This window comes from Acomys russatus, chromosome 2 (genome assembly GCF_903995435.1).
Source record: "Acomys russatus chromosome 2, mAcoRus1.1, whole genome shotgun sequence".
Taxonomy (NCBI): Eukaryota; Metazoa; Chordata; class Mammalia; order Rodentia; family Muridae; genus Acomys; species Acomys russatus.
The window spans coordinates 24,237,534-24,265,129 of NC_067138.1; the positions used below are offsets into that span (position 1 = coordinate 24,237,534).

The 27,596-nt window shown below is 36.7% G+C and overlaps 1 protein-coding gene across 2 annotated transcripts in view; it reads left to right on the forward strand.

The window, feature by feature from the left end:
• Sntg1 (syntrophin gamma 1) overlaps positions 1 to 27,596 on the forward strand; it is a 731,705-nt gene that overhangs the window by 438,241 nt on the left and 265,868 nt on the right. The window contains exons 5-8 of one of the 2 annotated variants that reach the window (XM_051159373.1): positions 12,670 to 12,726; positions 15,311 to 15,368; positions 16,353 to 16,396; positions 16,481 to 16,522. In XM_051159373.1, the coding sequence (XP_051015330.1) occupies positions 12,670 to 12,726; positions 15,311 to 15,368; positions 16,353 to 16,396; positions 16,481 to 16,522 (201 nt within the window). Of the gene's footprint in view, positions 1 to 12,669; positions 12,727 to 15,301; positions 15,369 to 16,352; positions 16,397 to 16,480; positions 16,523 to 27,596 lie in introns of those variants that run through there. The other variant, XM_051159361.1, reaches the window with a different exon arrangement.

A 27,596-nucleotide genomic window follows, 5' to 3' on the forward strand; every position in this document is an offset into this window, starting at 1 on the left:
CAGAAATTGTTAAATTTTGACATGAACGACTTTAGGGATTTTTCAGGCGCATTTCTTCAGTGGCTCAAGGGACTAAGTGTTGTCATCACTTCTTTGCTATCCAGCAATCCTTATCTGAAGAAGCCTCTTATAAATTTCTTCCAAATAACACTCTACTTCATGAGTTTTTTTTTCCTGTAACAGCAAATTTACATAAGGAAAAGCAAAATCATACTTTTAATTTCTAGTTGTTACCTGGGACAACTCTGTCTTGCTTTCAAGCTTTCCATGATCTGCAGCCCTAATATAACTTAAGAGTACTTGGATTTAATCTTTCATAGTAGTCTTTGTTGTACTGTCACAGTGTACTGCCAGTGTGCTCCCTCTACAGTGAAAAATTCAATAAGAACCACATTGGAACAGTTTGAGAGTAAAGGAAAAAGACAATAGCAGTTTTCCACCTTTTGAGAGCAATAAATATCATACTGGCGTATTACAAGCATAATTTTGGTTCTGTTATTTAGGTGGTGACATGGTTAGAAGAGAGTTTTAAGGACAAAGTAGGTGGAGATGGCAGCCACTCATTACCATTAGTTAGTACATTTTGAACTCACCCTAATGTATTCCATAAATGTGATGAACTATAAGATCATAACATATTCAGAAGGCCATGGTGTTTCTGAACTCAGTGCTGGACTTCCAAGTTACTGCCAGGCTTTTCAGGAGCCCCTTCTCCCTCCTAAAAGGCATTCTTCATCTTTGGAAATATATCTGAAATTCCACAGTAGATGATGTTTAGGCTTCCATGCTAAGTGGTTATTTCTTTTCCTTATTGTAAAATATTTGATTAATTCTAGGCTTTTGCTTAGTTAGAAATCCAGAATTGAAAATTTATATGTATAAAGATATATTCCCATTTAAAAAAAAGAATACTACTTGGGAGGGTAAAGGGGCTCCTGAAAAGCCTGGCAGCAAAATTGGAACCCAACATTGAATACAGAAACACTGTTGCCTTCTGAAAATTTTTTATCATCAAGTTTGAGAAATACCTTAGTGAATTCATAGTGGAAGAGGTGTCACATTAACCTAGACCAAACAGATATTGTTTGCCAGGATATCTGGGAGTAATCTATTATCCACTTAACTCCTGAACAATTAAGCTTAATTATGAAACTAAACTATCTGGTCTCCAACCCCATCAAAGACTTGAGAAGGAATAAAATAATTACCTGAGTAAACCGCAAGTGCAGGTTAGCATCTTCCAAAAGGAAAAATAAAATGGCAGAGATGTTTTACTGCCTGAACAATCAACCCAAAGCTCTCTATAACATTGGAGCATCATCTTCAGCCTTCCCGTGCACTATATCTGGCAGACATATTGTGAAACAGGAACTATTGAAGACTTGCTTACTCTGTCTTGGCAGAGTTTGGCTATCAACTCTGTCTGCACCCAAGCTTGCTCAGTTTTAGGCAGCATTCTGTCTGTAGAAAAAACTAGGACATTTTGCCCAGTGGCTTGTTTCCCACATTGAAGCTATCTCTTTAAGGATGGTATGAGACTGGCTGAGACATGAATGTCTATGCATAAGACAGTGCTTCTTGTTGGTTACAGAATCCCTGTGACTTACTATTAGATGCTATTCTTTGTCTGGTATGAATGAAGATTTACAGATGCCTTTTGTTCTGTTCATATAAAGAGCAGAGAACAAGCCTTAATTATTCTGTGCATCACACCCATCTCATACATTTATTATTTATGTTAAAAAATGTAGTAGCTTATAGGTTTAAACTTTCTTTGTAAGAAAGAAAGAAAGTAAGTAAGAAAATGTGCACTAGAAGTTTATGCTGTATTTTCATTTTTTGTTTATTTTCAGGGATTTTTGATGCTTTAATTTTGTCTTTTACCCACTCATCATTTGATATTGAGTTTTATAAGCTCCTGCATGAGTGTTTGTTTTTTCTAGATACTGTTTTCAGTCAAGTTTTACCTTTTAATTACATTTTTATAAGATAGGATAGACTGAAGTATTTGGATTCTTTCATTTTTTTCCCCTGAATTTGTTTAGATTGGGTTCATTTCCCAGGATATGGTGCATTTTAGAGAAGCTCCCATGAGCTGCTGAGTAGAATGCATACTTTCTGTTGTTTGAGTAGAATGTTTTAAAAATATTCAAGCCCATTTGATCCTTCTCTGTTTTATTTTTGCAAGATGACCTGTCAATCAGAGAATGGAAAGTATTGACATCATATAATGATGGGTTGGTGTTAATCTGTGTCTTTGATTATGTATTTTATTAAACTGGACAAACTGGTGCATGAATGTTCAGGATAATGACGTCTTCTTGATTAATTTTTCCCTTGATTAGAACGAAGTATCCCTCCTTATCTTTTCCAATTAGCTTTTGTTTAAAGGATAACAATGCTAGCTTTCTTCCTGGCCCCATTTGACTGGAATATATTCATGCATCCATTTCCTGGAAAATGGTGTCTGTCTCTAAAAGTAAAATATGTTTATTGTAGACAACAGACAGATAGCTTTTGTTTCTTGATTCATTCAGCTAGCTTCTGTCTTTTTATTAGACTTGAAGCCAATAATATTTGGAGTTACTATTGAAAAGTTTATGTTGATTTCAGTAATTTTATTATTGAGATTTTATTTGTTTCTTTGATGTTATGGTCTTAGTGTACTCTCACATTGCTAATTACGGGTTCATTTGGTTTTGTTCTACAGTCTCTTGGCCGTGCTCTCTACTTTCTTCAGTCTGAAGGATTTCTTTCATTACTCTCTCTGGGGCTGGTGTGTGTGACTGGAATACTTTGAGACATTTTTTTTCATGGAATTGTTTTTCTCCTTCAACTAAGGCAGATATTTCTGTTAGATACTGTAGTTTAGGTTGGCAGTCATAGTGTTTTAGATATTGGAGTACATTGTTTCAGGCTCTTCTGGTTCTTAGTGTTTCCATTAATAATTCAGCTATTATTCTGTCAGTTTTTTATATATGAAATGATTTGTTTTGTTTCTCTTTTTCTTTTCTCTTGCTGATTTTCTTGTTCTGAATACTTAAGGTTTTAAATGTTATATGCCATGAGAATTTTTTTTTCTGATCCTGTCGTTATGTGTTCTATATGTACTTCTTGTGTATATTTGTTATGCCTTTACTTAGTTTTGGAAAGTTTTCCTCCATTATTTTGTTGAAGACATATCTATGTTACTGATTTCAATTCCTTTTTTTTATCACCTATTCCTATAAGTTTCACATTTGATCTTTTCATGGTGTCTCATTCTCTCTCTCTCTCTCTCTCTCTCTCTCTCTCTCTCTCTCTCTCTCCTCTCTCGCTCCTCTCTCTCTCTCTCTCTCTCTCTCTCTCTCTCTCTCTCCCTCTCTCTGTATGTGTGTGTATGTGTCTGTATGTGTGTGTATGTGTGTGCATTTTTAAAAATTTTCAAACTCTCACACGTGTGTTTTGATTTCTCCTCTTTGTCTTTAATTCCTTATATTCTGTCTTCCATTTGATCCATTCTACTTTTAAGGATTTAAGTTTTTATCATCACTTTAGCTTTACTTATATTCAATAAGTTTATCTTTATTGAATTTAGTTTTCAAATTCTTTATTTTCTATTTATTTACTATGCTGTGTGTTTGTGTTTTCTTAGGTACCCCTCATGTGTTTCTTGCTGATCTCTTTATTAAACAACTCATTATTGCTCAGTGAGCTCTTTGTTTGTTCTTTCTGTAAATTGCTTGAATGCTTTGATGAGTTTAGTGTTGTTCATTTAAGTTATATGTCCTGGGTTCTCTAGGTAGTTCTCACTAGACAATATTCGTATAACACTGGTGGGTTTGGGGAAAGATATACTTTCTTGGTCTTTATATTGTTTATGTTTTATGATAATGTCTGTGCATGAGGATTTCTTTCCTTGGTTGTGTGTCTGAAATAAGATTTTATGCTTTCCCAATCTAGTCCAGATCATATGGCAAAGCCTGAGTATATCAAGATGGCATTGATAGGACTGGTTCTAAAATCTCATCAGGATGGATCCTAGCACAGATGGGCTAACCCTAAAATTTTGATATGGAGTAGATAGGCTAGTATTTGGGAGAAGGAGATTACTATACGTGACCTGTGTAAAGAATATGGAACTAAGTCTAGATGTAGATACTGAGGAGGGTCTAGATTGTTTTGGGTCATGGAGTGCAACAGACAAGACTTGGGCACAGTCAGTGATAGGCCAGGTAATTGGTAATTGGTGGTGATAGAAGCGAGGCCTAGTGTCAGACTAGTTGATCAAGCTCAGCTGCTCATTTTTTCAGGATGGGCCAAGCATGAGAGAGGTGGAGACAGTGAAGTTTAGACAGAAACAACTGATCCTGAAAATAGCGTGTGTGACTTGGGTGAGGTCTAAGGTGAGTACAGGCAGAACAGAGGTCAAGAAACTCACTGGAATTTGATTGTTCTATCTCAGCACAGGGTGCTAGGTTTCAGCATGACCTCACATGTGACCCAGGCGGCTGGAGTTGTCTAGGAAGGAGAGAGAGTGCAAATATCCTATCGGCGTCCCTGTCACATGTGTTGGCCATCGACCTTAGTTAGGAAGCATGGCTGAAGTCATCACTGATTCCCAAAGGAATGGAGATGTATGCTAAAGATGCCTGCAGCATGAGGAATATGTTAGGGATAAAAGCATCCTAGGAAAAGAAGAATTGATCAGGGAGTAAAAGAGCTGGTCATCTTCATGAACCTGTGCTATGTGTGGACGCTATGGGAGACTTGGTATAAAGCAGCCTTTGGTGATCAATAAGTTTAAAGGAAATGGGGACTGACTGAGGGGGAGAGCTGAGACTGGAGGTGACAGAACCAGGGATATTCTAGTGAGAGCAGAATGGAGTAAGGGAATGAAGGGATAATAGGTATTAATATGCAAAATTTATATGGGACAAACGAAGAATGATGCTCTATAGTCTGTTTTGTTCTGGAAGTAATACACAGGTCACACTACGAGAGTGAAAATGTGAAAATGAGGTCAATGGGATTTATATGAGTGTTCCTATACAAGGTAACATGATACATCAAATATTGAAACATTCAGTAAGAACATTCATTTCTATTAAGAATGTGCTTGTGGCTACCACTTATAGAAATCTTTACCATTAGATTCTGTATTGGAGACAGGAACACTTTATTTTTCTCCAAGTCTGTTTAGATCTCTCTTTCAGGTTACAAGATGAAATCATCATGTGCCTAGGGTAACAGATTAGAGTAGAAATGTGAATTTCAGGCATCTTAAAGAACATGACTCATGATGCATGGCCCAAGGTACAGGGTTGATTTATATGGTTCACATCTTTTAATACCATTGCTAATGTATGAGGCTTTGGTTTATCTAATTATTTTGAATTTCAAATGTTATCATGTCTTAAATTTGCTTAATACTGTATAATTCACAGGACAGTCTGGAGATATTACTTTAGATTTATTCACATCATTATTTGGAAGTAAGTATTACTGTTTCTTTTGTTGCATAATTGATGATATTGAGGACTAGGTGGTTTGTTTTGTAAGGCCTAAACACCTTTAAATAGAGTAGCTGGCCCTACAATTCCATTTATAAAAAATTCATTAAGTTGAATGAAAATAAATTTACAGTATATCAGAAATTGTGAGATTCCTGTTAATAGGTTACAAATTAACATGAAATGATAGATTTCTAGGAGTTTTCCGAGGAAAGAGCCCAAAATGATGCAGCCTGTCTGTGCAAACACCTGGATTTTTGTTCAATTATCTGAAAAGCTGTGTTAAATGACTTAGTTTTCTTAGATGACATACCATTATTTTCTTAGAACAAGGGCTCAATTCTAAATTACATCATTCATTTAAAAATAATACCAAAATCACTATAATTTAACAAAATTGCAAATTTACACTCTAAAAACTGAAATAAAAAAACCAAGTTAAAGCACTGCATCAGAAGACCTAAAATGTTAAAAAACAAGCTACTTCTATAAATTAAAAATATAAATATTTTTCTTTAGAACTGTTCTTTAGGTTATATACATTTCTTTTTTTTAATTATTATTATTAATTTATTCTTGTTACATCTCAATGGTTATCCCATCCCTTGTATCCTCCCATTCTTCCCTCCCACAGCCCCCCCCCCATTTTCCCATTCTTCCCCTCCTCTATGACTGTTCCTGAGGGGGATTACCTCCCCCTGTATATGCTCATAGGGTATCAAGTCTCTTCTTGGTAACCTGCTGTCCTTCCTCTGAGTGCCACCAGGTCTCCCCCTCCAGGGGACATGGTCAAATGTGAGGCACTAGAGTACGTGAGAAAGTCATATCCCACTCTCCACTCAACTGTGGAGAATGTTCTGACCATTGGCTAGATCTGGGTAGGGGTTTAAAGTTTACCATCTGTATTGTCCTTGGCTGGTGCCTTAGGCTGAGCGGGACCCCTGGGCCCAAATCTGCCTATCATAATATTTTACTTGTAGGTTTCTAGGACCCTCTGGATCCTTCTACTTTGCTATTCTCCCATACTTCTCTCATTTAGAGTCCCAATAGGATGTCCTCCCCTCTGTCCCAGTTTCTTGGTAAGTGAAGGCTTTCATGGGACATGCCCCTTTGGCTAGTATGCAGATATAAGTGAGTATATACCATTTGAGTCTTTCTGCTTCTGGGTTAACTCACTCATTAAACAGCCTAAGTGTCCATCAGTATAAGAATGGATAAAGAAACTGTGGTACATATACACTATGGAATACTACTCAGCTATTAAAAACAAGGAATTCCCGAAATTTGTGGATACATTTCTTTTTTTATTTAAGTAATTTATTTAGATTACATCTCAATTGTTATCCCCTCATTTGTATCTTCCCCTTCCCCCTCACTCTCACTTTCATCCTATTTCCCTACCCTACATTTCAACTCTCATTAAATCCTAACTTTTTTTCAGAGAAACAGACAAGCTAACTGTAAAATTCATAGTGAAATGTGTGACTTAGAATAACCAATATTATCATGAAAATGAATTTTAAAAGTTGGAGGATTTACAATTTCCTACTTAAAAAATTGATATGAATAGATGTTAGTTTGACAGTGCTGGTTTTTTTGACAGGTGTACATATAGATTGGATGGGGAGTCATACAATAAACTTCCACTGGCAATCAGTTGCTTTTCATTTTCTGAAGCCACAGAGGACGCTGCCTTACCCTACTGCAATATGTCCAACTAGAATAATAGACAACGTCAGGGACAGAGAGGCTGTGTGGAAGCTGTAGTCTTCAGACAATGTAAAGGGAAGGCTAGAGCCTCACTGTCTTGGGAAGCAGTTTGATTTCTCAAACATACACCTTGGTACGCAGCGAAGAGAAATGAGTCCCTGTGCCCATCCAAAATTTCATACACAACTCATAGCATAACAGTCATAACTACCAAAGGGGAGAAAAAACTCAAGCACAGGTCCCTAGCAGAGTGGATGCATAAACAATGGTACACCTGCAATAGTCATGGACTTTCTTATGGACAAATATAAGTAGATTTTTAAGATGAATCCTTCAGTGAAAGAATATGCCTGGGTAATTACCTCTGACAATATTCTGTATGGACTGTGCCTGACTCTCATCCTTCTACTCTCCCTACAGTGACTTCCCTTCCCCAGCCAGGTGCAGGGTGACATCATGTCACCACTCATCTATGTCTTACATGAGCAAACCTCCCTAAACCCTAAGAAAGAGGGTCCTTAAGCATACTGGCCTCATGACTAGTGGACAACCATAAGACCTGTAACCCCACAGGAGGACTTCTTTCTCTCTCTGATTAGAGCCTACTAAATCTACTGTGTAGTTACTGCCTCTTCTGCCTTTCCCAAAACTCCTGCCAAGAATTTCTACATCTCATAAAAGCCTCCATTCATTAAAAGATATATAACCCTTTGTTTTTTATGCCTCGTTTCTATCTCTTATTGTTGGGTCAAAGTTTCCCCACACCCTGTATTTCACACATACAGTAGAACGCTGTTTATGGAGGGGTTAACACTTGTACAACCACTGTGGAAATCAATCTGGAGGTTTCTGAGAAAACTGGAGATATATCTACCTCAAGAGCTACCTATACCATTCCCAGGTATAAATATTCTAATGATGCTCCACACTACCACAAGGACACTTGCTCAAGTATGTTCATAACAGCTTTATTCATAATAGTCAAACACTGGAATCAAACTAGATGCCCCTCCATTGAAGCGTAGATAAAGAATGTGTGGTACATTTACACAATGGAATACTACTCAACTATTAAAAAGGGAAAATCATGAAATTGACAGGCAATTGGATGGAACTAGGAAATGTTATACTATATTTATTATATTCCATTATGTTATGTTATAAGTGGTTATTAGCCACCTAGTACAGGATAAATATACTGTAATCTAACATGGGTCCATGGGGGCTCACAGAGACTGAACCTCCAACCAAAGAGCTTGAATAGACAGACCTAGACATCCTATACATATGTAGCAAATGTGCTACTTGGTTATCATGTGGTTCCCCTAACAATAGGAGTAGGGGCTGTCTCTGAATCGACTACCTACCACTGGGTCACTTTCCTCTAGCTGGGCTGCTCTGTCACACCCCCCCCCCCCCGCCGTGGGAAATGATATGCTTATCCCTGCAGTGACTTGAGATACCAGGATAGATTGGTACTAATGATTGCCTCTAATCCTTTGGGAGGAAGGAGAAGGCAGAATGGGAGGAGGGGGTCAGGGTGGGACTGGGAGAGGAAGAGAGAGGGGTCTGGGATCTAGATGTAAAGTGATTAAATAAATAAATAAATAAATAATAAAAAGACTAACAAGGAACAAAGTATTGATGCACTGATACATAAACAAAAGCCAAAAGGACCACCTCCTGTGTTATTTTCATTTCTGTGACTGTCCAGTGTGCAACATTAGAGAGATAGAAACAGGATGGGTGGGTGTTGATTTACAGAACGGGGATGGTACATTTTAGAAAAAATGAACAGATTCCTAATAAATAGTATCCTATGTTAAGAGGCACACAGACATAAGAACATGGACATTTAAAATAATTACATTATTTTTTTCACATTGGCTTTCATGCTTGGACTCTGTCAATAACTTCATACACAGTATTGGAAATAAGCAGGGCATGATCTGTGCTCTAAAGTTGCATGGTTTTGACCAATGCGTGAGTTATGAAGCCACCACTGCAAAGCGATAAACAGCAAGGCCCCTGCCCCAAACATTCCCTGTGCTTCACCTATTTAGACTTTCCCTTTCTAGCATCCCTATAGGTTTGTCTCCTTAGAATATCAAATGAAAGGAACCAAAGTGTGCCACCCTTTCTCCTGGCTTCTTTCAAACTCCAGCATGTGTTGAGGTCCCATTTTGTGTTCTAAGTCTATCTTTAAAGGAGAAGTTTGAGTGTTACTGAAAGAAAAAATAAGGCATTAATTTTATATAGAAGGGTTTGAAAGGAGGAAAGGGAAGGTTGAGATATAGTAATTATAACCTCAGAAATATTAAACTGCAATAATAAAAACAAAATTTGAGGACTACAAAGTTGAGAGTAAGATGGGGCAGGGGGCGCCTTATGTTCTGCTTGCTCCTGAATTTGCTTATCTCTAGCACCAGTGAGAATTTTTCTGTGAGTGACAGACCTGCAATGAGATGCCATCCCATGCTTGTTATCAGCTCCTCAACTCTCTTCTTCACTGCTGAATATCATTTCACTGTACAGCAGTCTTCTTCTATTTGCCAATAGCTTTACCTCTTGCAGACTTGCTAAAATAAATATGCCTGCTACTGTAGCAAGAATATTTATGTAATACAATTTCAAACTGAATGCAAAGTCATTTAAAACTCCATTTCTTGGCTTCCTATGCATAGAAAAGATCTACCTTATTGTTCATTAACCTGATTTCCCTTTATCCCCCCCCCCTCCCCACCACCACCAATTGTCACAGTATCTTCCGGGGAAATATTTAGCTAACTATATTAATTTATTTTTCAATTAACACATGACTATTGAGGTCAGAGCTTTGAACAAGCCATGGTTTCATTTCTTAGGAACCTGGAGTGGAGAATTTATCAAGGTGTGCCTCAGGGAATCATTGTTGGTGCTTTGTGAGCTAGAAGTGAACGTATTGAGTGTACAAGATGGATGGGAATCTGACACTAGCACGGGTCTTTATTATTTTACTATGTTTGTTTATTATTTCTTAATTGTCAAAAGAGCAATGACAGTCTGTTTTTTTGTTTAACCAATATGTTTGGGTTTTTTCTCCACACAAATTCAGCAGGATTTTCTAAAGAATAATCTTTACAGTCCATTATTATCCTTACTTCATAATATCCTTAACATTTTAAATCCACAACTTAAGAATTTTTGTACCTTTAATATGTAGCTTTCAAAATATGTGGGTTTTTTTCTGTTTGTTAGTTTTGGTAAAACTTTTTGCCTTTTATAAGGATTTCATATTCACTCATGTATTTTACTCACATTCATAAACAAATATATAATGTATTCACATATGTGTATGCATGTGTTTGTGTGTATGTGTGTGCATGTGTGTGTTCAGGAACACTAGAATAACTTTTGTGTAGCAAAAATAGAGAAATCAACACTATCTTGGTTCATCAGTGACAAAGCTTTGCCACAGCACCTGGGACACTGGGGATTTAAGTAAGCACACTTTCAACTGTGTTCTGGTTGTTCTCTGGTTTGTGATTTTAGCAAAAGAGGTGATCAGAATGACAGGGACAACAATTTGGAATATTAATATCTACAGTGTACCCAAAAAGAAGATATTTCTCGTGTTGTGCTTCCTACCTACTGTCTAAAGTAATCTAATTAAATTAAAATTTTAGAATACAGGTAATTTACTTGCCCTATCTCTTCTAACCCTTATCTTTGTCAATAGTAACTGAACTGACACCACAGAAAAATAGCAGCTGGCGTGTGTGTGTGTGTGTGTTCATGTTCTTGTCTAAATTCTGTATGGATGTGTGTGCATGCCTGTGCACAATGTGCATGTATATGTGTATGTACATGTGCACATGCTTGCATGTGTTGGTGTGGGTGCACATGCATGGGTGTGTGTGCATGGGTGTGGCAAGTACGTATGTATATGTGTTGATGTTTTAAAAGCATTAGAATAAGTACCACTGTTGGACTCCTGGCTACCTCTTTCTGCTGCCCTCAGAACCACTCTTCTTGTGAGAAGTTTGCATGTGATTTGGAGTTTATTTTAAATATTAACCAACAAAGAAGGGAAGTGAGACTTGAAGATCACAACAAATGTCACTCAAGAAGCATTGATTAGCCTGGCCTGGTGAACTCCATGTAGTGTGAAAGGTGTAAATGTCACTACCTACATGACCTTGTGCTATGAGCCAAGTCTAGAAAAAATCAGGTGATGTGTTCAATAATAATATGTGTGTTTTGGTAATCATCATGTTTCTATCTCTACCAGATCATTTCTAAATATTAATTCTTAAATCAAAATTGTTTCTGTGTATTACCTACTAGCTTTTTGCACACTTGAAACTAGTGGCTTACAAGGCTTAAATAATTTGCCAATCAATTATGGAATCATGGCTCCTGGATACATTCTCCAGCTATGTTTTCAGTGCTTTCCTACCTTCCGATAAAAGTCTTTAATTAGAAATAATCAAAGATTAATTAATTTTGACAGACTGATGTTGAACTATTAGGAAAAGTATTTTAAATAAATATTTATTTCATTTAAATTACAGTTTGTGAATATATAATGATAGTTCAATTCATTTTTTATTGGTACATACTGTTTCGTTAAAGCCCTTATAGGAAAATTAAATGACAGATAACTAAATTGGGCATCTGTAGAAATACAGGCACAATATCACAAACATCTTTCCTACATACAGAAGACAACACAGTCAGGGAACAGCACATGGAAAAGATGCAGGATATAGATATAACTTCTCACTCTTTAACTTTCTTCACAAATATGTGTAATGCAAAAACTATTTCCTTAAAACATAAAAAATTTATTTTTCTGATGAAAAATTGTAAGATGTGTCCAAGTATGTCTGCAGGCTCATGCCATGGTCTCTGAATTGCTAGCTTTGTAGCTGAGTTCTTGCTTACACTGTGGGGAACTAGTGTTGGGTACTAGCAATAACACTGTCATTATTGTTGTGTAAGTTAATTTCCCAGACATATGATGAAAGGACTTGAATACAGCTTCCTCATCATGCCTCTCACAGGCATCACATGGCATTCTCAATGGCTGAGCTATGGAGGCCCTGAAGTTTAGCTCTTACATGAGAAATCTATAACTTGGTGGTACAGCCAAGGCCTCAGCTGAGGGCGGCTTGCCATGGGTGTTGAGATACAGTTAGGCTACGTAAGAATGACAACATGAAAATGAGAGTATAACTTCCAAAATATCATAGAAAAGATAAAAAAATTTTCAGAAATTATGAATTTAGTAGCATTTATTTTTGTCAAATAAGTTATTGACCTTTGACTTAAAACTGTAAAAATTTCCACTAATTACAATCATTGAGGTCTCCTTTGCTGTCAAATGTTCTTCTCCAAAATTTAAACAGCAATTACAAAATCTACAGGAAAAAAATGGCATTGATGTGAAGAAACACTTACCGCTTTTAAATCTCTTATCTTTCAGGAAAGAACGGTGACAATCAGAAGACAGACAGTAGGCGGATTTGGATTAAGCATTAAGGTAGTCACTTTTCCAGTCTGTCTTAGCAGAGGCTGACCTGTAAAGGGTAACTTTTCTGTGTCCTTGGGTGTTGGTGACTCAGGACTCCACAAGCATGGCCCCACAACGTTTAGAGTGGGCTATAACCTGGGATCTTGATCTTACAGAACCCTGACTATCCATTATCTTCTGGTTTAGACATGAAAGGAAAGGACGGGGGTCAATACCCCAGTAAAACTCAGTAGTTTGCTTTATGTGGCTTCCAATAAATATAAACTATTCTGGTGGCAAGAAGCTTTTCTTTCCCCTTCATCAGCATAGAGAATTGGTGGGTGCAGGAGGATCACGTCTCATATGCAGAGAACTAGAACTATGTGAAGAAACGGCTCTATTATTTTTATCTTTGTGCTTGGTTTTTCACTTCGTTAAAGAGAATGCTAAATTTCTTTATCCACTTCAAGTTTTGATCATGATATTTAAGAGCTTTTTAATCTGTACACTGTTGGATGGTAAATATGCACAATGTATGTAGTTTGTCATCATCAAAATGATTGGTAAAATCGAGAAAATTGCCATGTACTTGAATACTTAACTCAACAACTTTAATTCTTTCATTGACTTGACCATGTAAATACCTAAATAGATGTTGTTAATCATAACTCTTCAGTTTGTATTTACTTATTTATGTTACTTTTGGTGTGTATTTAAATACATTTTACCCTGCTTCTGTTATATATGTCAGGAAAGGGGTATTTTGATTTGTAACTATCACCTCTAGACAACTTTGTCAAAATTAGTTAATACAATGACAGATGTACTGATAAGAATATCAACATTTAAATAAAATAAATATACTTCATTTCTATTTATCATCAACCTAGACAAGGGACACATGCAGAATACATTATAAGCTGTATAAATTAGGTCATGGAAGCATTTTTTTCCTTGTTTGCTTCAGTTATAATCAATCTTGGCACACACTGGTGTCATAGGGAGACCTGCTAAGGGGAGCTTAATGTCTTAACTAAGAATAGCAGAGAGTCGCTGTGGTACCCACTGCTCACTGTGTGTACAAATTACCCATTAGATCTCCTTGCAATAGTCCCAGGAGCATGATATGTGTAGATGACTCTTGGGTCTCCATGCTGTGGGCTCCACTGTGCAATGTGTGGATGAATCCTCAGATCTTGCTTGTTGTGGTGTCCACTGTGCATTGTATGTGTTGGTATCCCTTCAGTTCACTATTTGTAGTCCATGTTTAAAACTCAACAGGCAGTGATGCCAGCAACACTTTACTGTCAGCATTTTTTCCAGCACTTATTTATCAATGTACCTTAGACAGGATTGACACTTTAAACATACATGTCAGGTAGTGGATCCTGAGCTAAGACCATGCCATCTTAGGACACTGCATCTTTCTGCGTTTGGTGGAGGCTAGGATAAATGGCCATAGGGATGGTTGGTAGGAAGTACTAGGTTTTTAAAAAAATGAGCTGATCAGTCGCTTTGAAATTCAACTTAAGTAAGACTATAGTTTTATTGTCTTATTTTTACTTTCTCAGTAGTAAAACCCAAATAAATAAAAGTTTAAAAAATAAAGTTGAATATAATGCTTTTTTTAAAAAGTGATTTTTTTTTCTGTCTCACATTTAATTCTAAAAAGTGTTGAAATGAATGTTCATTAGTGAACATGTTCTCAATGCTGTGTTTCAGCTGATGGGTAGCTTTGGGAGCAGCACCAGAGCTTTTCGATGGCCCCTTCGACCTCCTGTGTAGAAATTGTGCACTTTTTCTCCACACATTACTTCACACATTGATATATGGACTTGGTTTTTAACTACCACATTCAAACTTCATACACTGTAATGGTGAAGTAGGATTTTTTGGCAGTTTTTCTAAGAATTTGTTTTATTTTCCTTTATCAAAAGTTTGATTCCTTATTTACTTTCTTACTTTCATATTTGAGCCAGTAACCAAGTGTTGCTCTTGGATTCTTGGATTTGTGTTTTATGATGACAACTGGGTAACCTATGCTTTCTTACATGGGAGCCTAACACTAGTTAGAAAATAAGATAATTCTGTTCCCATCATGCTTAGAATTTCTTTATCCATTTGTGCTGGTAAAGAGTCTCCTGGTTATTTAGCATTCAGAAGGTATGCCTGAAAGAGTGCCTGTTTGGCAGAGTAGAGTAAATTAGTCATAGAATTGAAATGTATAAATATCTGTTGCCTGGAATCCCAAGTAACAACTGTCAAGATGTCTTGCATTCCTAAAATAGACTTTGAAGAGCATGCCATTACTGATGCTATCAATCTTACATGAGAAATAACATTTTTATAGTTGATTGTTACTAATTAGCAAATGTCATCACAAAACTTCTATGTAGTCAAGCTTCATGGAAATGTTACCTACTTAAAAGAAATTATACAAATGTATTTAAATTCTGCCTGATGTTTACTAGATGCACTATTTGTAGCTTGCAGTTTGGTTTTTGTTTTGTTTTGTTTTTTTGTTTATTTTTTGTTTTTTTGTTTTGTTTTGTTTTTTAGCTAAAAGCTGACATTTGAAGGGTTTTTAAAATATGATATGACTGTCTCTTTCTAGGGAGGTGCAGAACACAACATTCCAGTTGTAATTTCCAAAATCTCCAAGGAGCAAAGAGGTAATGTACATATGTAACTCTGTTGTCCTCTGAGTGTCCTTGTCCGGAGGTGATTCAGTGATTGGTCTGTGAAAGGCTTCCCTGGATCCCCAGCCTCAGGAAGGGAGGGGCTGCATTGGATTCTACAGAGCTCCTGCATCCCCCTACAGTGGAGAAAGGGAAAAGTGATGGGTCTAGTAGTCAAAATGACCACAAAGGAATGGAGGTCTGCACAGCTTCTGGACTGTTCAATAAAGAAACAAAAATCAAGTCACATTTCCTGGACTTATCCAGATTACAATCATTTTTCTCAATTTAGTCACTTCCTAGACGCTTCATCTAAAACATGATAAAAATACAAATCAAATTTTCACTGACAATTAGGAGGAAAACAACATAGTGTTTCCCTATAAGTGTAGAACTGACAGACTAAAGTCTGGAGCTCAAATATTTGCACAAAGATAATATAAACATACAAAGAAAACTGATAACCATTAAGAAGAGTAACCAATTTTAATAAGGTTGCATATATGAATACATATATATAGAATTATATATATATGTATATTAGTCTTGAGACTTGTGTACAACATGTTTTGATCACTTATTCCTTCCCCTAACTTTTCCCAGATCCAACCATTTTTCCCAAAGTGATTCCCCTGAGAAGTTGACCATGCTCCAATGGAAAGCCACACATAGATGTATATTTGGCCAGCTTATTTTGGCCTTGTTGAAAAAGAAAAACAGACACAAAGTTGGGGGGGTGATTGTGTTTTAAGGAGTATAAGATCAGAAGTGCTAGAATCAAAAGTAAATGTCTGCCTATATCAGTAATTGAAAGGATCTAAATCATATTATTGATTTGACTTTACACTCTTTGTGGATCCTATAAAATGCTAATCATATAAGATATTTATAATTTGTTTACAGTTTTACATTTAATTAAAGCAAAAGCTTTTTTTATTTGACAAATGCCAAGATGTGTTCAATTGTTCTCATTCACAGCGGAGTTGTCAGGACTACTTTTCATCGGGGATGCAATTCTACAGGTATATATTTTATTATTATCTACGTGGATGTAGACGAAATCCATTTTACAATATACTATATGAAACTATTTCCTTTCATTGCAGATAAATGGAATTAATGTGAGGAAATGCAGACATGAAGAAGTGGTGAGTTTGCTTATTTCTGATGCTATAATTTCTCAGATTCAAGCACAGGTTTGATGAATTGCTGAAACCATAATCTTGTTAATCATGAGGGTACAAAATTATGGAGCATCCTACTGATCTGTCAAAGGACTTCCAAACAATTTTAACTTTAAGAAATACAGTTAAAAACTGACTCAATGAAACCTATTTCAAGGTGAAATATATATCTAAAGTTCTCAATGCTTGAAAGCTTATGAAAAATGATTTATGTAAATTTTAGTAGCATTGGGATCAAATGAAAATGTTTGTGTGTGTGTGTGTGTGTGTGTGTGTGCGTGTATCTTGTATACAGGATGTGTAAAAAGGAGAGACTGGGAGCCTGGCATGCTGGCACAAACCTTTATTCCCAGACTTCTGGAGGCAGAGTCAAGTGGATTTCTGTGAGTTCGAGGCCAGCCTGATCTATAAAGAGGGTCCAGGATAGCCAGGGCTGTTAAGAAACTCTATATCAAGAAACAGCAATAACAAAAAACAGAAAGAGAGAGAGAGAGAGAGAGAGAGAGAGAGAGAGAGAGAGAGAGAGAGAGAAAGAGAGAAAAGAAGAAGAAGAAGAAGAAGAAGAAGAAGAAGAAGAAGAAGAAGAAGAAGAAGAAGAAGAAGAAGAAGAAGAAGAAGAAGAAGAAGAAGAATTATTACCAAAAATTTCGTTGTGGCATTTTTCTTGAATGTTTTTAGATGTATGCATGCAACAGATATAGAAATTCTATCTTAGAAACCTGGGATATAGAAGCTGAGTTTTACCAACTATCATAAATGGTTAAACCCTAGAAGTCTTCTAATACATAATTAAATGGAAAGATTAAAGAGCTTTTATTGCAGATAATTAATTGTTTTTAGACAGAATGACAGTGTGAGACATTTTGGAAGATATTGGTCATACTTGACTAACTATCATGGATAGCTTAGTGGATTGTGCACTAATTCCTACTGAAAGAGATTGAGAAAACTAACTTAAAATATGCTCAAGGATGAGAAATCAGTTACTTTGATACATTCATACATTTAAAATCTCAGATGTGAAGCTGCAAGTGTCAGTGTAAAACTCCCAAGTCACAAACAGTACTGTTTCAGAGAGCTGGGCAACATGCTTACCAATGACTTTGTAGACAAAAGGTTATCCTTTTGCTGCTATGTTATGAAAATGCTCTACAAGCCTTGGATTTCCTATGAATCCGTGCAAAAGAAGATAATACTTAAGAGGACAATTTGTAGCAGAAGAGAGACTAGCACAATGCCTGTTCTGTGGAACCACATAAGCTAGGTAACTTTACCTTCAGTGTTACAACTCATTATCCAGAAAGAATAAAACAAAGTGTGTTCTCTTTTCAAATCACATGCTGTTAGTTGAAATCATGCTTGCAGTTTGTTCCTTAAAGGCAGGCAGCTTTTTTAAACTAACTGTGCTGGAGCCTTAATTAAACAGATAAGTTTAGCATGGAAGATTAATACTAATAGCCGGACTAAGGATGGTATATATTCAGAACCTAAGGAAAGTTGTTTAAACATTGTATTACTAATTATACATAGTTATTCACAATAAAGACATCCTTGGTGAAGCTTAGTTATTGGCTTTGAGCTAAAGGTACCATTTTTATTTTGTTTTTTATTGTTTGTTGTAAAAGTTACTTTTATTGGCCAGATGTAATTGCCATTTTGGAGACTTACTGCAGAATAAGCTCACCCTTTCTAGCTCTTTCTGAACTCTGGCTGGTTGGCTGAACTCTGGTTCAACACAGCTGCTCTGGTTCAAACTCCTTCCCAAGCTGACTGATTCAAACTTGCTTCTCTCACTTCTGACAGAATTGCTCTGCTTGGCCTTAAACTAACTAATTCTAACAATCTGTTCTAATCTTCTAGCTCCTTGTCATTCTCTGGCTTATCTGTCTTCACCTGTGTCTAACTAGTTAGATAAGGTCTTCAAAAACCTCAGGGACATACAAAATATGGCATTTAAAGATGTTTTTATTATTTCAAAGATACATTTACAATGAGACAGGTTAGCTCCTGGCAACACCCAGCCTACCTCAAAGAAGATGATGAGCATCAAAGAACCTCCTTATGGAGATGTCTTCAAATGTGGAAAACATGTCACTGGGCTAAATGTCCTCATTTCTATCACAGACAGAATTCTGCCTAAAAATGGACAAGCTTGGATGTAGGCAGTGTTGATAGCCAAACTCTGCAAAAACTCTTGAATTAACTCAACTGAACTGCATTGAACTTACTGCATTTCACTGACTCAGCAATGACTTCCAACTGACTGACTGAACTCAACTCTCCACACTTACTGCCTCTCCCACAACTCTCTCCCTGTGCTGTGCATCTGAGAGTTGGGTATATCCTATTCTGTCAGCTTTTTCTCAGATCTATCACTCTGCCTGTCCCTGAGTTAGATGTCACTGTTTGGGTTAAAAGTGTGTACTAAGGGTATGTCTATATTCCAGTAAAAGGAGTTAAAGATGTGTATTGTAGCCAGATCACACAAGCCTAGAAAGTCTCTGGGTGTGATGAGAGCAACCATGTTCCTGGGTAAAATTTTCTCTATAGTTTGTTGTTATTTTTTGAGATATAGTCTCTCTACATAGTCCTGGATGGTCTAAAGCTCACTTTGTAGGCCAGGCTGGCCTTGAACTCACAGAGATCCACCTACCTCCTGAGTGATGTGAATAAAGGTGTGCACTACCACATCCAACTGTACTAAGGTTTTTATTTAATTCTAATTTTTGACTTTACAAAAGCAATTAGATATTTTCCTTCTATTTTAATGCCTTCGTGATTGTATACTACATAAGGGGAATGGAGGTGGAGGTGCTAAATACATATTGATGAGCAAATGTATATGGGTCAGTATGCACAAAACTTGAAAGATGTGAGTAATTATGAATTAGAATGCACATATAAACACTCTTTCTGAAGTTCCAGTTTCCAAAATGAATTGGAGAGTCATGACAACAAGCTGGTTTGAAGGAGCCTTTGTTCAGTTCTTTCCTGGTCCCATTAGAAATAATTGGCTCCGCCCCGCTAGCAGATCAGTTTCATTCTGTTGGAGGCTTTGGTGGCAGATCTGCTTCTGTGTTTGATTTGCAGGTCAGAGTCTGTTTAAAAGGATCATATACTGTCAATTGGGATCACTCAGATGGCATCCTTTAGCTGAATAATACCTTAAATGAGCTCACTGCAGCACCTGTCTCTCTGTTTCTTATGATCTTATGATACTTAAGTAAGTCACACATTGTCCTGGGCTTATTTTTGTCCTTGAAACCTGGAGATGGAGTGGACATTGCTGAAGGAGAATTGCAGTTTTTCACTAAAAAAACATAGAACCAGTTTGTGGTGTCTCCCTGGGTGGAGTGACATAGAATGAACACTGTGTCCTAACTCCGAGCAGCAGCTGTGTACAGATCCTGGCTAGACTTCTTGCTGATGGTACCATCTCAGCTGAGTAAATTTGCCATGTCTGTGCCTCTGTCATTCATCAGCAATAACAATGATGATCACTGCCAAGGGGCCCAAATGTTAAAACACGTGATTCTCCTAACTAACATAAGCACACAGAAAGCAATGTTCCACATTTTGACCACACACATCCCCCACACACACTCACACACATGCACACATGCTCACACACATGCACACGTGCTTGCGCCCACATATGTTATCCACACATATGTTATCCACATCCACACACTTACATGTTATGTATGCGTATATCTACTCTTTCAACAGATTCCAGTCAGAAATCAATTAGAGCATTCCTGAAAAGGGCATGGCCTTTTGAGGAATGAGAGTTTCTTTTTCATCTTGGCAGAACTTCCCTTTTGTGGCTGATGCTCCACTTCCTTCATGTCTCCAGGGATTCACCTGACTGTGGCAACAAGGGAGTAAAGAAAAGACAGAAAAGCTGGATTGGGTGGACAGGGCTCTCTGGAGCAGAAGCTGAAGAACCCAGGAAGCTCAGTGTATTTATTATATACAACTGAAAAAGGAGATGGGGTTATAGCAGAGAACTGAACAGAGAAGTGGAGTTCATTGTTACACAGCCGAGCAAGGAGGAAGGAGCCGAGCAAGGAGCAAGGAGCAAGGAGGGAGGTTTAGCCCATCTTTGTAGGAGCTGTCTTCATGCTGCAAAAATCTGGGGAAAGCAAGCTCTCCAGACTCACACTCTGAGCAGAGAAAGACTTTTCAATCCATTTGAGCCAAATTTGTGGAGGCCTTGGCATTTTCATGAGTGTGAAGAATTGGGGTCCTTGATATGTGCCCATGTCAACAGCACCCATTCATTCGCTCCACATACTGGTACGAACATGATCTATCACCTTGAAAATTTGCCCCATAATAATACAAGTCCCTGATGTTAGCTATTGCCTCACTATCATTGTTAAAATCATGTGGCCTAGGTAGGAGTGGTGGCACACACACTTAATCCAAGTACTTAGAAGGCAAAGGCAGAGGATCTCTGAGTTAAAGGCCATCTGGTTTATGTAGCAATTTCCATACATTTTTTTAAAAACTGTGGATAAAAACAAAGAAAGGAAACTAAAATTGACCCTATGTATTTGCCAACAAACCATAACTGCATTAAGCTCATTGCTGCCTTACATCTAGCTTTTTACATGTATCTTTCCTTAATAAGATCACATAGAACTTCATTGTGAGGCACTGTGGATAGTCCTGTCACTGAGTTCTTTGTGTTTCTATTCTGAGAACAGCTCTATGTGGCTCGATCCTGATGGAAATGTCAGCAGTTTCTGTTTTGTTTCATAGAATTTGATAACTAAGAAAACAAGCAAAAATGGGAGAAAATTATTAAGAAGAGGCAATATAAAAATAGTGTTGATTTACAGTAATCTTTATAATGTAAGAGTAGGGAACTATTTACAATTATTAGTTGTGAACAAGAATGCCCCAAAATACTTAATAATTATGAAATATATAGTAGGAATCAATATCAGAAAAGAGGTAGTCAATTAGAAGGGGTCTAATCTTGTGTTTAAAATTTACTTTGATTTGTATGTATATGGGTGTTTTGCCTTCATATATTTCTGTATAACCCTGTGTGCCTGGTGCTGGTGGAAGCCAAACAAGATTGATATATATGCCCTGGACCTGAAATTCCACAGTTATGAGTTGCTGCTATGTTGGTGCAGGGAATCAAACCTGGTTGTCTGGAAGAGCAGCCTGTGCTCTGAGCACTCTTAACCACTGAACTATCGCGCTTTCCCCAAGAATCCTGATCTCGACAGAGAAGACAGTAGCATAGTTGAGGCTTCTATACAATAGGACTTTAAAAATTAGTAAATCATCACTATGCAGGCCCAAATGAATGGAGGAGTAACTTTTCCCAGAAGTTTAATTCTAAATAAGCATTTCTGCCTTAAAGTTTGTGAATTCCAGAAACATGTGTACCTTCTTTCTTTTCCCATGACTCTTACAATGAGAAATTATCCTCTAATTTGAAATGCAAATACTTTTTATCTTTATTCTAAATGTGTGATATTTGATGAATCTAAAATATAATTCATATTTTCATGAGTCAAATGAGAAGCTAAAAATTTTATACTTTTTTTTAAAGATTTCTTTATTTATTATGTATACAATATCCTGCCTTCAAGCCAGAAGAGGACACCAGATCTTATTATAGATGGTTGTGAGCCACCATGTGGTTGCTGGGAATTGAAGTCATGACCTTTGGAAGAGCAGTCGGTGCTCTTAACCTCTGAGCCATCTCTCCAGCCCAAAATTTTATACTTTCAAATGACACATTTTATAGGTAAAATAAATATTTCAAAAAATAATAAAAATGTCAATTACTAACATTTTAGCTGTCTTAATTTATGCTTTACTGAATTTAAATTTTCACATGGAGATAAAACAATGTTTCATTGCAACTGAGGTTAATCAGAAAACAGTATTTCAGCATTTACACCAAACACTTGAGAATGCAGTGTTTGTGTGTGTGTCAGCAGGTGCAGGGAGTGTGTAGCACCATACCTAAGGTGTGATCTGAACACACAGGCTATTTTCATAATAACAAACGAGGGGTGTATATTCCAGCCCCATATCATGCTTTAAGTGCTAACGTGATTCAAAGTTTGGAAATTCATTTTAAAACATAATTGATCAATAACTTCTTTGAATTTGAACAATAGCGGTCAGTTTCCTTTTGAATTAAATTCTGCTAAGGAAAGTCATCTGTGAAATTACTTAATTTTAATATTTTCAAATAGTTTTGAAATGTTAATAGCCAAGATTTGAATGTCAGAATTGATGCCCATCCAGTCTAATCTTGAAAAAGAAAGAAAAGAAAGAAAGAAAAAAATATACAAGATTTTTGCAGTATTTGTTATTTAGATTTAATTAGTACCTATAGGAGTTTTCTTCTTTGAATTTGTTTGTCACCACTTAGGTTTGTTGATAATTATCAGGGAACATTAATTCCTGAATCTTCTCTTTACTTCTATTTTTCATCAAATTCTCATTTGTAGTCATTTTTTCAGCAAATATAAACAATAAACCACAAAGCCACAAAACTTCAACTTCCTTAATATTGGGGCAAATCTAAGCCTGAAAATCTATCGTGTGGGTAAGCATTGCCAGTTTATTATACTACAATAATTTATTCTTTGAATTTATGTATATATATGTATACATATATCACATTTTCCAGTATATAAGACAAATTTTTAACCCCTCTCCCCAAAAATGCATGCCAAATTCGGGGTTGTCTTATATGCCACGTATTTACCTGCAGCTTGTTTCCCCATGCTTCATATGTTCAGTGCATATAGTGTGGGTGCCCTGGCCATTCCCCTATCTGTGGGGGGAGGATGAAGCAGGTCCACCCTTTCTCCCTCATTCTACCTTCTCCCATCCCCTAGCACTCAGAAAGGGGGAGCCATTTTCCCATATCAACTAACTCCAACTTATCAAGTGGAACCACATAGGAAATGAGGAAGTCAGGGTATCTCTATTCACAGATGATATGACAGAATACATAATTGACCCCCAAATACCACCAGAGAACTCCTACAGCTGGTAAACACCCTTGGCAAAGTGACCCTGGCTGGTGAGGGTGTGGAGAAAGGAGAACATTCCTTCATTGTTGGTGGTAGTGTAAACATGTACAACCACTTTGGAAATCAATCTGATGCTGTCTCAGAAAACTGGGAGTAGTTCTACCTCAAGACCCAGCTATACCACTCCAGGGCATATGCATGAAAGATATTCCAGCATACAATCAATGTATTCTCATCGTATTTGCCTCCATCTGAACTTGTCCAAGATTTAATCCTCCTCTGCCCACCATATTTTCTTCTTCTGTTGTTGAATATGGTGCTTTCCAAGGGAATGTGCTAGATCTACCAAGGAACACATTCTCAAGGAAAACTGAATCTACTTTCCCAACATGCTTTGCTGACAGCTCCATGGGATTTTATGCCTACCTCCCCTCTTCATGCTTGAGCTTGTATAATTCTTGTCTTAGCTGCTGCACTCACTGTGTGACTTTACATGTACAGTTGCCCTGTTGTGTTCCACAAACACTCTTTACTTGTAGTTATATACATTTCTAGGTCTTACAATATTTTTATCCCCTCTTCCACAGTTATCATTATGCTCTTGGATGAGAAGGTATGATATCGATTTAATGAAGAACATCCCACTGTCTCTACTTCCCTCAACTGCGACCAATTGTGGGTCTACTTGTTAATCAATAGTTGAACATCAGTTAATGACTGCAGACAGAGATTAAAAAACAACATAACAGCTTTGTCTGGTCAGAATAGGAAGGACACTAGGGGTAGGAGTCCTCCAAATGGACTCTTGCTGGTTTTATTGTTGGGTCTCTGGATCCACTTTCACCTATTTATTCCAGTTTATATAACCACATCCATGTCTTCCTGTCCTTTCTCTTCTTGATGTCTTCTTGGAACAACAAGGTGCCATCTCATAGTTCTTGCTTTTTATTTCCCATCCACCAATATCTCTCTATCCTTTTAACTCACTATCATGAAGTTTGATTGCCAGCTTCCACATTACAACATGGTGTAACTCCATCTCCAGGGAATCCAATGCCTGTAGACTCTGAAGAAACCTTTATTCAAACGCACACACCTAGGTTTATACACATGTAAGTGAAAATATAAAAGTAAATATCATTAAAAATGAAAAGTAAATCATATGAGGGTCATATGGTTACCTTTCACTCTCAAGTGAAACTTATAAAAAGAAAAAAATTCTTGAGACTATAAGAAGTTTATCATGGACTGTAGTTAACACAAAGCCATCTAGAACTCCCATCTAACCCTGAGTTCTACTGAAAGTGTTGCTATAAGGAATCTGGAATTATGGGATCTGAAATCATTTTAAGTTACCTCAGGGTAATATGAGTTAGTATAGGAATATAAAGGAAAGCAAATCCCCCAGGGTCTATTAGATATCCATGTATCTGTGGACACCCACATAAAGATTGGAATGCTGATAGCTTTACTGCACAGTGGTTTCTATGAAATTGCCCAAATTCTTTTCTTCTCTTTTATTTTCTTTTTTAAATGATATCTTGGATTCAAAAGCAGCTTCTAGTGAAATGTCTTAGAGATATGTTCATGGGCTTCTTAGCCATCTCAGCCATGAGCATACCTTCTGATCCTCTTTTGGAAATTATCAAATTCAGGGCCTTGTAAATGCACAATTTTAAGAAACCAATGTAAATTTGGAAATAATGATCTGTTTTATTATTATATCTTTTTTCCTAAAGGAGATTAATTAATAAGACATTCATTTATAGGTTAAAACTAAGAGAGAGAGAGAGAGAGAGAGAGAGAGAGAGAGAGAGAGAGAGAGAGACAGACAGACAGACAGATAGACAGAGACAGAGACAGAGACAGAGAGACAGAGAGAGATGGTGTTGAGCAGGAGTTGCTGGTAATTTTATATGAAAACAGTGATCAGATGAATGGAGACTGTTGTGGAGCCTGTAAAAGCTGTAGAAAAAGCCAGCATGTAGCAATCCTCAGGAGTGATCTCAGAGGGCTTGAGATGGCAGGCTTGTTAAAAGCCAGAGGTGAGGAGGGATGGTGAATGGCAGGGTTTGGAATAGAGTTCAGTCCCTGAGGCACAGTGAAGGGCTCGAGTGAGTTGTGTATTCTGCATTAAAAACACACATTCTGTCCTGCCTCTGCCCCTATGTCCTCTCAGAAGAGCAGTGAAGATTTTCTTTCCCTTTTTTCTTCTATTAGGAGGGGACATTAGAAGATTTTTCTTGAACAAAACTAGTATCAGGGAAATAGCCCACAAACTGTCCACTGGGCTTTCTAAAGCATATTGATTTCCCACTAAGAACAGGGCTCTGGAGCTCAGCTGTACATAAACTCTACATACCACACTAAGATGTCAACCTTTGCTCCATTGTTTCATTCTAAAATATTCTAAAGAGCATTCATATTTGAAGAAAATCACCCATATCAAAGGCAGAGTTTGAAGTATATGGAGAAAAATAGGGGAAACAGTTGAATGACAAAATAATTTTATAAGACAACAGTACCGGAGTTATATGTAAAAGGAATATAAGGAGAAACTGGAAGAGCATATGAAGATTAATTTTGACAACAGTATTGAAAATAAGAGAGGATATAGCAATATAAAACAAGTCATGGATCCCTAATGATTAAGCAGGCAGCTTGAAAGAAGCTGAATGTGAGCAGCATTAAACAATGATCATAACAGATAAACCTAAAGAAGAAAAAACATGAAGTAAAAGAATGAGCCGTTATTGAGAACTAGTGCAAAAAATAGTATATGGGCTTGGAATGCATCCTTTCAAACATAAGCAACACCAGATACAAGAAAACTAAAGGCAAGCTTGACTATACCTCACAGTTTCTTGGGAGACACATTATGATATGGCTTTACTTCGCCTTACTATTCATTGGGAGGACTAAACATATTCTGTGGGTTTTAGATGTTCCTGCATCTCTTGTGTTAATTGTTCTTACTCCTCATTTTTAAAAGAGTTTGTGATGCTGTCTACAATTCAGACTTAAGATTTGTAAACCTATTTCCCCAGGCTATGGCTTGTAGCTCAGTTTTCATCATAGCATCCTCTAAAACTTAATGCCTTTGATTGTTATCCCAAATTTTGACTATTTTTTATTTAGTCATGAATGTTTACTACTATGTTTTATACTAAGGTTTTCAATAGTTTTAATTTATCCCTTTATTTTGGTCAATACTGAGTCAATGTTTGTATATGGCATGAGGTACAATAGGATGGGTAGGCAGGATCCTAGAGCCAATAGTTGGATTGAAATGTTGATTATTTCCTTATTAAATTCCTTTGAGAATTTTGTTGAAAGAAAAATGCCCTCTTATGAGCTTCTTCCTCTAGTCTTTATTTTCTTTTATTTATCAGTTTGTGCATGCTTATGCAAATATCATATTTAATATTGTAAATTTGAACTACTTTAGTCCTTCTTAGGATAAAGAGTGGACAAGCCTGTTTATGTGCACATGCAGTTCATGCAACTATGATATATCTCCACATCTACTCATTATTTTGTGCAGCACTATGGCCTCTTCCCTTTGCTTATGTATACCTTTGCCATCAGATGACGACATTCCCTGCTGTTTCTCTTAGTTGGTCTAATCAAAGACTCATATATTAACCTGTTTACCAGTGGAAATATCAATCAAGATTATATATTTTAACCCAGTTGAAAGTTTTTGTCCAGTCCTTTTGTTCTTTAGACATGCAGATTTGTTAATTCTGTAAAGTTCCCTAGGATGAGATTGCCAATAAAATATAACATAAATAGAATCTCTTGTTATAATTTGCATGTAATAGTGCCTTTCAAACTCATGCATGAATGTTTTAAAATTATTTTTTTAAAAGATTTTCACACATCAGTTCACTCTTCATCGATTCAATGCAATTTAAAGTGGTGTACTAATCATTATCATAATAAATACAATGATTTCATTGTTCTAAAAAATTGTGTCTCATCTCCACCACATCCTCCTCAGTAGTTCTCTATGAATC